Consider the following 11,907-nt stretch of genomic DNA (forward strand, 5'->3'; position numbering starts at 1 on the left):
ATAACAGACATGATTATCGTTTTAATATATTTTAAGTTTCAAATTCCTCGACAGAATTCGCGACGACAAGAGATTTTGAACTGAGTAATAACACGAATTCTCTGCTTTTAGTCGACATTTGATTTCTTTGTGAATATGGTTTTCGTCTGTTAATATTGATCCTAGATATTTGAAAGTATCCACTTTATCAAAGTAATAAATTTGATAATAAATTTGTAATAATGATTATATTTAACACTGAACTGTTCCAAAAATTAGTCTGTTCAGACATTGAAAAATGGAAATATTGAGATAAGTTCTAGCCATAATTTATAAATGTCTAATTGAAATAGTGACAGTCTCTTACATATCACAATTGATGAGTTGTTCCAAAAATGTGCATATCCACCTGAATCTGAAACAGTTTTTAGCAATATGAAAAAAAAAACTTTTACGGCCGCAACAGGATGAAATGCAACTTTCCAGGTGGTAAAACATAGAGAGAAGTTTTTTTTTTTTTTAACTCTGTATTTTTAAATACACACTTATTATTTGCTGAGCAAAACCATATATTTTCATTGAAAATTAAATACGTGTTACTGTTTCACCAACTAACTTTTTGGCTTCATTAGACACTTTGAGATACAGGATAACTGTACAATCTTATATACATACAACAACTGAGACATCTTTCTTCTGATTGACTCCTGGCAGCAACAAATCCCCTATACTTCTATCTTCTTCGCCTAGAATTTTTACTTGTTTCCAATTAACTGCATGTCCCGTGTCCCTTTTGTGTTTGTAGACCGCATTTTTGTCCCTCTCTAATCTAGCGTCATCTTTATGTTGTTTTATACGTTCTCTAAGTCTCTTTCCAGTTTCTCCAATATGACACATATCACACTCGCTGCACTGAATTTTGTAGATCACTCCTGCTTTTCTCCATCAATGTCCCTTATTCTTCTTCTCTCTTCTTCCTTCTTTTCTCCCTTATTACTTCCAGTAGTCTCTTGCTTCCTTTTCTATATGTTAATATGTCTCCCATATTCTTAATCATTCTTTTAATAATTTCTGTTTCTTCTCCCAAACTTTATATCCCCCACCACATTTTTCTTTTTATTATCCCTCCTTCACTTCGTTCTCCTTCTCGTCTTCTTTCTTCTCTTTCTCCGTTTTTGTTCTCCCATCTTCTGCACATCAACTTTTTTCTATCGTATCCATTATTCTCTAGCGGCTTATGGAATGATTGTATACTTTGTTCTGCTTTGTTTTCTTCACTGCTTATTTGCATAATTCTTTTCTCCATATTATTGATGAAATTCTTCTTGGTCGAACGATCCACATCACTTTGGCGTGGCAATAGTTTCCCGATGCTTCACTGAACGGGATCGGGATGACGTGATAACACCAAAAGTTCCAAATGTGTTTTATTCGATAGAGTTGCAAATGAAAGATAATATCTCATTGAAATCTCAATTTGGAACTTTTGGTGACAAGTACTCTTTTGGTTGACACCTCCTTCATTAATAACCGTTATTACACTTTTTTTGTGTTTTCTTCTATTATTTACAATATATACATTTTGAACACCAACGCAAACAAATAACAGACTAACAGAAAGAGTAATAGTTATGACTTCAACCAAATCATTTAACCACGTCAAGGTATGAAAGAGTAACGAGAAGTGAAAACACAATGTTTGTTCCTGTAATTTAAGAAAAAAATCAACAGTCAGAGACACAGGAAAGAATGAAAATATGAGGGTTATGAGATCTTTCATAATCAATGTATGTTTGATATCTGGTCCAATTTTCGAAACCAAGAACAGTATCTGGTTTCTGAATTTTCATTTGGAGGCGACCAGCACAACTCAGGTCCATATTATCATATTTGATCATGCTAGGCACACCGCAGTGAACTTTTGGTAACCAAACACTCTTTCCGAATGTGAAAAACATCGGGAAAGCATACTGAATTATGACAGTTCATTTACCCTCCTGTGAGCTGTCAATGCAATGATCAGATTATTTATAAGGTCTCAAAAAGATAACATTAAGATATAAGTGAGTAAAAAAACATAACGGTATAAGTAACATTTTGATCAAAATTGAGATAAGTTCATAATTGACAATTACACACAAGGGAGTTCATGTGATGAAGATATCTAAGCACAATAATGTTATTTGCTAAAGATACAGTTGTTTATAATCTCATTTCTCTTATGAAACTTATGGAATCAGCAACTTTAAACTCGTTTTTCTAGGAAACAGAATTTGTATACTTTTACCGTTATGGTTTCCACCTATTCATATATTACCCATGTGGTGAATGGAGGAAGCACTTGTTCTCATACATATCCATCATAGATCCGAATTCAATGAGAGTTAAAGAACGAAAACTGTACAACTGGGTTTCATTCGTGGTACAGTCATAAATGTTTATTTTCTTTTTGAATTTCATATAAACTATCACTTTTTATCTACGTTAAAAGATTATTGGATCTAAAGATCCAATGTAATTCAATAAAAAAATTTCTTGTAAGACTTATATCTGGAGAACTACATATAGTGTAGCAAAACCCACGCTATCACTTAACTCAGTATGATGTGCTTATTCTCTAAAAAAATACGAGAACTCGATTTAGGGACCGTTCAAAAATTATGTGGCCCCTAATCCAAAAACTAATTATTTGCAAGATCGCGATCTTTTGATTTTTTTTTTTTTTTTTTTTATCATTCCTAAAATTCTTGTACATTAAAGTAATCAAAACAATATTTAGTTGCTAACAGCACAAATTACTTAGATGGATGGTTGCGTAGGCGTTAAATTCCGCACCTGGGCCTAAGCCGTTATTTTGAAGTGTATACCAACACCAATTTCATTGTATCATACACCAGTTAAGTGAGAAAGTGCATTGGAGCCGAAGAGAGGAGTAAGAAAAGTTACACCAGGATGTAGATTTTTTAAAGCTTATTTACAATAGCACATGTAATATTATATTTTGAAAGAAAACTAATGATCCTATACTAATTGCAATTATTTAAATGACATTCGAACTTAATTAAACTCAAGGATGTATCCAAATATTTATTAATGCCGAAATATTCAATAGATATCCCCACCTTCTACACTGGTTTTCTTATTTATATAAACACACATTACTATTTCAAATAGCAGAAGTAAATAAGTAAGCCGCTGAGGAAGGTATAGGTGCCTATTGAAAATATCGGCATTAATATTTAGACGTATTCCTGAATTTAATTTAGTAATTGTAATCCTGCGTCAGTTTACTTCCTTCAATAGACACCTCTAATTATTAAGTATTACAAAGCAACTAATAATAAGAAGAAGTAGACTTACATTGTGGTATGGAGGTGGATGCTCTTGTTTTGAAGTCCAGTGGACAAGAACAGCTACACAAAGACCTATAATAAGCACAAGCAACCAGAGGGGAAAACCATTTCCTAAGTCGTGAAATGCATCTGGAAAAATACGGAAAAATAATCGTTTGAAAGTTTAATCTTTCATGATTACAATAAAAATTAAACGTATTACTAAATTATAGTAAATTATCCACACTCTTTAAATGGATTGACAGAATCATTCTATAGAACTGGGAAGAAATGATAAAACTTAAGTTTGATGTTAATGTTCCATACCTTTGTTCAAGAAAAAAAACTAGCATCATTTTTTAATACTTTAGAAAGCCCTGCATTCTTATTTATAGATGGACTTAAACCCTACTAATATAAATTTAATCAGTTGTGTTTTTCTTCCTACTCTTTGCTCTCCTTCTATCTTTCCGTCTTCTTAAACTTTTTCTTGTGCCCAATGTGCCCAATCCAATTGGTCTTCCTACGAAGAATGCTGGCTAATTGCAATTATTTAAATGACATCTCTCCTACCCGTGTTAAAACATGTTCATTTGTTATTCTCTTCGCTATCTCCTCCATCTTCCTCCAACATCACATTTCGAAGCTTTCTAAATAATTCTCTTCTAACTTCCGTAAAGTCCAAAATCTCCGAACCATACAATGCAATACTCCATATACATGTATAGCACTTGAGCCTCTTTGGCCACGGGAGTTTTTAACCTGATCTCTTTCTTCCAATAAGTGTATCTCATCACAAGACGTCCCAGATATTTAAAATGATCGACCTCTTCAGGCTATGTTTGTTTTAATCAGATCCGTAGAGGTGTGTTTCCACGGGATATTCTCATGACTTTCGACTTTTCGTTGTTGATTTCCATTCCATATTGTTTCCCAGTGGCAACTATTTTATCCATCATATCCTGTAGTCCTTCTTCAGTTCTAGCTAAAATAACCGTATCATCCGCCTACCTAAACTTGTTAATGATCTGCCCTTCAAACTTGAAATCTCCAACTTCCATTAACGTTTTCGTTTTTAAAGAGCACTGGAAACGTTGCTTGATTGGGGTGACATACTACAGCCTTGTGTGACTTCTCTCCCAATCTGCACTCCATTGGTTTCTTCTAGATTCAAGCCCAACTTTACTCTTTGTTCTGTGTACGTGTCGCGAATAAGTAATCGATTTCTCTAGTTGACCCCGATTTCTTAAAGATCTTCAGAAGTCTGGTTCAATTCACCAGATCGAAATCTTTCTGCCAGTCGATGAAGCACAAACACAACTCTTCCCTTACGTCAAGAACCTGTTCTGATATAATTCTCATCAACTCAATAGCATCTCTGGTGCCTTTTCTTTTCACTCTCTAATTAGGTATATCTTGTTAATAAATGAAGTCAGTATTTTCTTTGCATTGTTTCCTAATCCGTTGAGCAAATCCGCTGGTGTATCATCGTCTCCAGTGGCCTTCCTCCTTCGTATGTCTTTGATAGTTTGTACTACTTCACTTTTCAATGTACTGGGTCCTTTTTCTTCATCATCCACTTCTTCCTCTGCTCCGATTGGAATATCTCTTGCGCGGTTCTTCCGGTTATATAGATCCTTTATGTACCTCTCCCAAATCCTAAGGATGTGGTAATAGTCAGTGGCTACGTGACTTGGTCGAGCTTCGATTTTAAACGTGCGTATATTTGTGTTAGATTTCCCTTCCAATTACTGTGCTTTCTGATACATCAGATCATGTCTTCCGCGTCTCTGAAGTTCCATTATTTCTTGATATATATCTCTTCCATGTACTTTTCTCTGGCTCTGTTAGTTTATCTTTTCAATTCATTATACAACCTTTCGTATTCTTTGATTCCGTAGTTTTTGTCCTTCTGCGTTCCCCCATTTTCTTAAGCATCTCTTCAGTTGCCCACGGTTTTCTCAGTGCTCTTTCCATCTTGCCAATGTTCTTGACTGTATTTTGCTTAACTTTTTTTTTTAGCTATTTTCTACGCTGTTCACCATATTGTCAACTGTACAAAATGTTTCGTTATCTCTTATTTCATATCACTGTCCTTCTTAGACGTTAGAAATTCCATTTTTGATTTCTCCTCCTATTATTATTATTATTATTATTATTATTATTATTATTATTATTATTATTATTATTATTATTATTATTATTATTATTATTATTATTATTATAGCCAGATTTGCACTTCCACCACTAGGAGACTGTGACCCGAATCAATGTATGCTCCTGGTAGCTCCATCCCGTACACTACTCCTGAAACGATGAAACGACAAGAATGTAATCTATTTGGTAGCGTTTCTTGTCTCCTGTTTTTTTTTTTCACGTCTACATCTTGGTTTTTCTTTTCTCAAATTAGTATTCATCACTCTCATATCATGTTGCCTACAAAAGTCAATAAGCACCTGGCTCCATGCGTTTCTCTGTCTAGTTCAATGTTCCCACCACAGTATTCACAGCTTCTTCTCCCATCACGCTGCTGAAGTTTCCCATTAAAATGACATTGACTTTATCTCTCCTCTCTTGATGCAATCTGTCACTAATCTTTTCATATATTTCTTCTACTTCATTGTCATCATAGGAGATAGTTGTCATATATACTTGCATTATCACGGTATCCACTGATTTTGCACTTAGTTTTACAAGCATAAAGTGGTCACCACAGCATTTTGCTTTGGCTTTTTGCTATTTCGTTTCGCATTGCTATCGCGACACCATTCTTGGCCTTATCGCTACTCGAAAAGAATATTGTGTAATTCCCCGACACCATTTCACATTTTTTAACTATCGCACCTCACTCAATTCTACTACATAAATCGATTTCTGCTTCTCAATTTTCAAGTTTTCTCGCACGTCGTAAAGTTCGTACTCCCCAGGTTCCTATGCTGAAATGAAAGTTATTATCATTTTCTTCATTGATGATTCTTCCCTCCAGGAGTAGTCCTCACCGGAGATTCGAACGAGGAGAATATTTTATACTCGAAATGTTTTACCTCAGGAAGAACCATCATTATGCTCATTCTCCTTCTTCGTCCCTCTTAGGAAAAAATAATGTGATAGAATTCCCATTTTTTTTTTCACATCTCTTGTAACAGTATGGATTGGCTTGGATTTTTAAACCAACCCTCGTATTTCCCCAGCGTCAATTCTTAGAAATATAATGCAATCAGCTAACAGTTGGAGGAGAATAATGCTCAGGAATTTCTCACCCAAAAGGTACCTTACTTTTCTAGACAGTCTTGCTTCCTCCCGTCAGCCCATATTTGGAGGAAAAAATTAGCTACTCTCGTTGTAAACGCCCACGCACAAGCCCTCATGACGATGACAGATTTTTACGTGACAATGTAAAAATTATTAATAATCGTCAATTCTACAACTTATTGGAACAATCAGTGTTTTAATGTGATTTCTATTAACCTATGAACCATTCATTATATATTATTAACAATATAATAACGCAAAAACTTAATGTTTTCTACGAACTATATTTTAATTTTGTCAGTGTATTCTTGCGCCGCTAACTGGCAACTATGCGACTCAGGAAGAGGTCCAGAGAGAGGACTCTCATTCTCTTTCAATATGTGAAGCTGCAAGTGTATATACTCTCAAAGGAGAGAGAAAAGCATTCATCGTAATGTAAAAGAGAGCGTCATCCCTTACCAAGTAAATTGGACGTATCCAAGATGTGCTCAAACTAAGTTTAATTTTAAAACTTAAAACGAACATGAATATTATTTGAATTTTATATGTATAAAATGTAATGTGAAAGCAGGAAGCAGTGACAAGTGTATAAATTATGTTCCAATAGCAAGGAAAAAACATGCGTATGTGTTAAAAGAATTGTTCTTACGCATTTCCCTCACCAATACAACGATTTTGTAGAAGAACCCTGTTGTATGTCAAGGAATGGGACATTCAACTCACCGATATCCAGCAATGGAAATCAACTATTTGTTAGTGCGTTCTAAAATTGAAAACGACGCAGAACTCATTTTTACTCAACAATTCACCAGTGAATTTTATTCCGTATAGTCGCCGGAATCGTCGTGCGCGCTTACGTGTCGTTCCGAAATCTTTGGGCCAGTTTCTTTTCGAGTGAAATGTTAAAAGTAATATGAAAATATTAGTATTGTTTTAGATCATATGTATTATACCCAACAAAAGTGAATATCAATACAAAGTTACCTACAATTCTTGTTATTATTCCTAAACATGAAGATAGTGTTAACTAGATGTGTTTAATCAGTTATGCATTTCTTTTAGTGGTTACAATGTGTACAAGTTAAAGCGTATGCGACATAAAGTGATTATCAGAAGGTAAGATATCTATCAATAGAGAAGTTCAAACATTTACTTTCGTCTCCCATTATCCATCTGGCGTCGATCATGCATTGCTGTCCCACCTTGTATTCTTTTACAGATATTGACCAGTGTATTTTGGAGCTGACGTAACAGCGACGGTGGGTATTCGGCTTATGCCTCTGATACGTTTAACGCCCGAATCCTAGGACCGTGGGAGTGAGACTTTGTTTACTTGCCAGTTCCTTATTGGATCTATTAGTCTTTTACAAATGAATGATGTTCTTAAGAAGACTCCAAAAGAGATCCAAGGTTCGAATCCCAATATTATTATATCTGGCTTTCGTCACGGGAACAAACGGTAGTCGAACCCAACACCTTATATCTGGCGCTTCGAACACGGACATCCGGAACTCGAACCCAGGACCGGCACTCCCCTTATACTCTATGCCGTTGACACCTTCTGATTCATCTACCTTTTAGGACAGTTTTCCCTCCTAAGGACAAGAAGGTGCCCTGACCTCTCGCTCATCCTCCCTCCGAGGAGACTGTTGGAACCTAGCAGAGGCTGACTCCTTTTCCCAGGAGTCAGTCGGTCCCTTTCAACGTTGGCAGCCTAAGGCGTTGCCCACTTTCTCCCATGAAGATGTATAGTTTGGATTTTTCCCTTTGTTTACGATGAGACCTTAAGGCATTATTGAAACCTCTCCACTGCTGTGTTAGAGTTATTGTTTACTGACTTACAATTCTATGAAGAGAATTCAATGATAGAAAGTTTATCTTCTGTGCAATTACAGACGTTTCTCTTATACTCTAATTCATAATTACTCTAAAAAAAAGGTCTTCAAGTTTATAAAATTTATTAAAGATGGAAAGTTTCAAAATACCTTTTCAATCAAAGAGGATAAGTTATATATTTCAAAATATCGCGCAAAGGACCCATTTTTAATCATACCTACCTGTTTCCAAAGTACTGTGTTTAAAGGTTCTGCTGAATTTTTGGTGAACTGAGCTGTTACTTCCCGAGCTTGTTAGCAAATACAAACAGGATTTGGTAAATTCTGTGGTGGATTGGCCGGTAGAACAAGTGTGAAAGCTTATTAGTCCAACCATCTGGAATGAGATTTTCCTGGGCTTTCCTCATTCACACCAGGCAAATCCCGGAATGGTACATTACATAATTGTCCCAGGCGACTTTCTTCCTTTCCTACTCCTTTCTTTCCCCCAAATCTCCCGGGTATTTTGATCGCCGAGGGACGTCATCCCTCATACACGACAGAATAACGTGTCAATAGCTGCCGAAACCCCAGAAATCTAATTCCTAATACTTTGGTATATAGCATTGAGTTCATTGTGTAGTTAGCATTCAATACGGAGATTTGTTTTTTCTTGTTAACTTTACTCTTCAACACTATGGATTCAACTGTATCCAACACATTTACCTTCAAATAACAAAACAGGTCAAATATATAAAGGTGTAGAAAAGATAAAATATACGATTTTTTAAACACGACATGATACTGACATTGTGAGATAAGCTGGTGACATAAAAAAAAAAAAAATCAAGGCGTAAAATGTGAATCACTAACATTTTTCTTTTACTCAATATTAGAATTTAATTCATGGAATACTCACTTCTGGTAGCGAATATTGTGAACATTGGCGTAGTAACACAGTGTAGCATATTCAACAACTTGCACCAGCCGCTCTTGTAAGCTGTGAAGTTTACCACAGGAATTAATAACTTCATAATCAGAAGCACTGGAATCTGAAAAACAAAATTATCAACTTTTAAAATCTTGAGATAGATATAGGTAAAAACATTCACTTGAACGAAAAGAAAAATAATACTTCTGTTCAAGGATATAGTTAGAAGTGTTTTAATTCTTACAAGATCTTTATACCATAGATTGTAATATACATAGTACGCACTGACAATTTAAATCTAAAATATAACCAAACTAAGAATAAAGTTTCTTGAAGATACAAAAAGGAAAATAACAGAAATAAAATTATCTCACTTTGATAATTTCTGCCAACTTCTGATACCATCTGGAATGTCTCCATGTTATTCTATCAATTGGGTACATTTCCTCTAACATCTCCTTTATTAAGCTTGGTTGTTCTGCTACATCTATGGAACACGGATAAATATTAGATATAATATCTAATACACACATTTAGAAAACACAACTAACACAAACATATTAGACTATTTTTTTTTTTTTTTTAATTTTCATGTTATAAATAAAAAGAAAATAATTATCAGAGGAATGTAGAAAAAAATTCAATTAACCTACTTCGGATACTAAGGTTTTTACATTAAAATAATTTCCGTAATAATATTCTTTTCTGATACCCTTTGTTTCTACTGAAAAACAATACAAATATAAATCGGATGTTCTAAAAATGGCGCTCACGAACAACACACCACTCTTCTTCAGATCAAAATAAAAAGAAAATCCTATATAATGGCATACTCTCCAGGGCCTCCTTCAGTCGCTATAAGGAATCAAAATTTCACTGTGTGGCAAATTGCAGATTAACCTGAAACCATTAGCATTGCTCTACGAATCCATTAAACAGTTACATCGATTGTTATGCTAACAAGTCATGCTAGTGTAAATGTATATGGATTTTAACTTCCATTTGGAAAGAATTGATCTAAACTAATTGATAGGTTGGTAGATCTTCTCAGTGTTTCTTTATATGCGACGTTGCCACATAGTGCAATTCGCGTTTCCAGACGAGGAACCGAAAGATATGCTACTTTGCTTTATTTTGACTTGTAAAATAGTGTTCTGTAGTCCGTGGATGTCATTTTTAGAACGCACGATATATATATATATATATAATAGGTGTTTCTTTTCAAAGGTTTGCTAGTATCTTGGCAACTTTTGCTGAATCAAGGAAACATTTTTATCTTTATTTATTTATGTACTGTATTTGGACCTTTACTGATAGCGTTAAATTATTTTACATTAACTCAAAACATATATATATATATATATATAATAAGTTAACTGTACCTCTGATAAACAATTTTTCATCATCACTTTAACACAAACTTTATTACATGACATAAAATTTCACAATTTAAAAATAAAGTCTTAATATACACTTTTGTATGTAATGTTCAAATCAGATAGTTTTATGTACACTCATGTCTAAAATTATTGTCGCATGTCTATAAATATATTATTGTAGGAATATAATTTGATAACGGATTCGCCCGGTATTTCTTATAATGTTAGTATGTGTATAATCGGCAAAGACATGTATGTGGCAAATTTCATGACAAAAGAGCAGTAAATAAGAATAAAACTACAATAAAACTTTCTATTCCATTTAGCAACATTTTGTTTTACTCATTCTAATTTTCGTATTTATAATTCTTTTCCTATGATATTTACCACAAATATACATTTCTCGATTATACACATAGTCTCAGTATTAAAAGTACAATGCAAAATCATTATCAAATTATATTCTTACAAGAAGACAGTAATAGATATGCAACAATCATTTGGGATATGAGTGTACATTGAATATGTCTACTATTGTCAGCAACATGCTTTAAAAGGCGATACATTTATTGCATTTGATGAAAAGTTAGAAAACGAAAATAGGTTCTCTTATTTGACAAATATGTGTACATAGAAGCAGATTTGTTGTGATGGTTTCTGCTAGTCGAAGAAATTGTTTATTAACTTTGGTAGGAAACGTAAAAAAAATCACTTCGTCTATATTCAATGAAACTAACTAACTAACTCTATGGCCTATGGAACCCGGAGGTTCAATGCCGCGTTCACAAAAGCTCTCCACTGACTTCTATCCTTAGCTAACTGCATCCAGTTTCTACTTTGTATTACAATCTCTGCGAGATCCATCTTAATATTGTCCTCCCATCTGCGCCTAGGTCTTCCTAATGGTCGTTTTCCGATTGGTCTTCCTGTCAAGACTTTGAAAGCGTTTCTACTTTCTTCCATTGTAGCTACATGACCCGCCCACCTAAGCCTCCTAGACTTGACGACCCTAACAATGTTGGGTAAACCATATAAATTATGTAGTTCCTCGTTATGAAGTTTCCGCCATTCCCCATTCCCGTTCCTCTTGGGTCCGAATATTCGTCTCAGGATCTTGTTCTCAAATACTTTCAGTCTATGTTCTTCCCTCAGAGTAAGTGACCATGTTTCGCAGCCATACAAAACAACAGGCATGATTACCGTTTTGTATATTTTAAGTT

General features: G+C 34.5%; 1 protein-coding gene across 2 annotated transcripts in view; it reads right to left on the bottom strand.

Annotated features, from left to right (window-relative positions):
- Window positions 1-11,907, bottom strand: part of LOC145694783 (mitochondrial sodium/calcium exchanger protein-like) — a 177,142-nt gene that overhangs the window by 73,595 nt on the left and 91,640 nt on the right. For both annotated transcript variants that reach the window (XM_081771418.1, XM_081771417.1), the window contains exons 9-11: window positions 9,683-9,795; window positions 9,297-9,429; window positions 3,340-3,461 (exon numbers count right to left, since the gene is read on the bottom strand). In XM_081771418.1, coding sequence (XP_081627544.1) covers window positions 3,340-3,461; window positions 9,297-9,429; window positions 9,683-9,795 — 368 coding nt within the window. The remainder of the gene's footprint in view (window positions 1-3,339; window positions 3,462-9,296; window positions 9,430-9,682; window positions 9,796-11,907) is intronic.

The sequence above is a fragment of the Thermobia domestica genome, chromosome 9 (assembly GCF_964235325.1).
Source record: "Thermobia domestica chromosome 9, izTheDome1.hap1.1, whole genome shotgun sequence".
Classification (NCBI taxonomy): Eukaryota; Metazoa; Arthropoda; class Insecta; order Zygentoma; family Lepismatidae; genus Thermobia; species Thermobia domestica.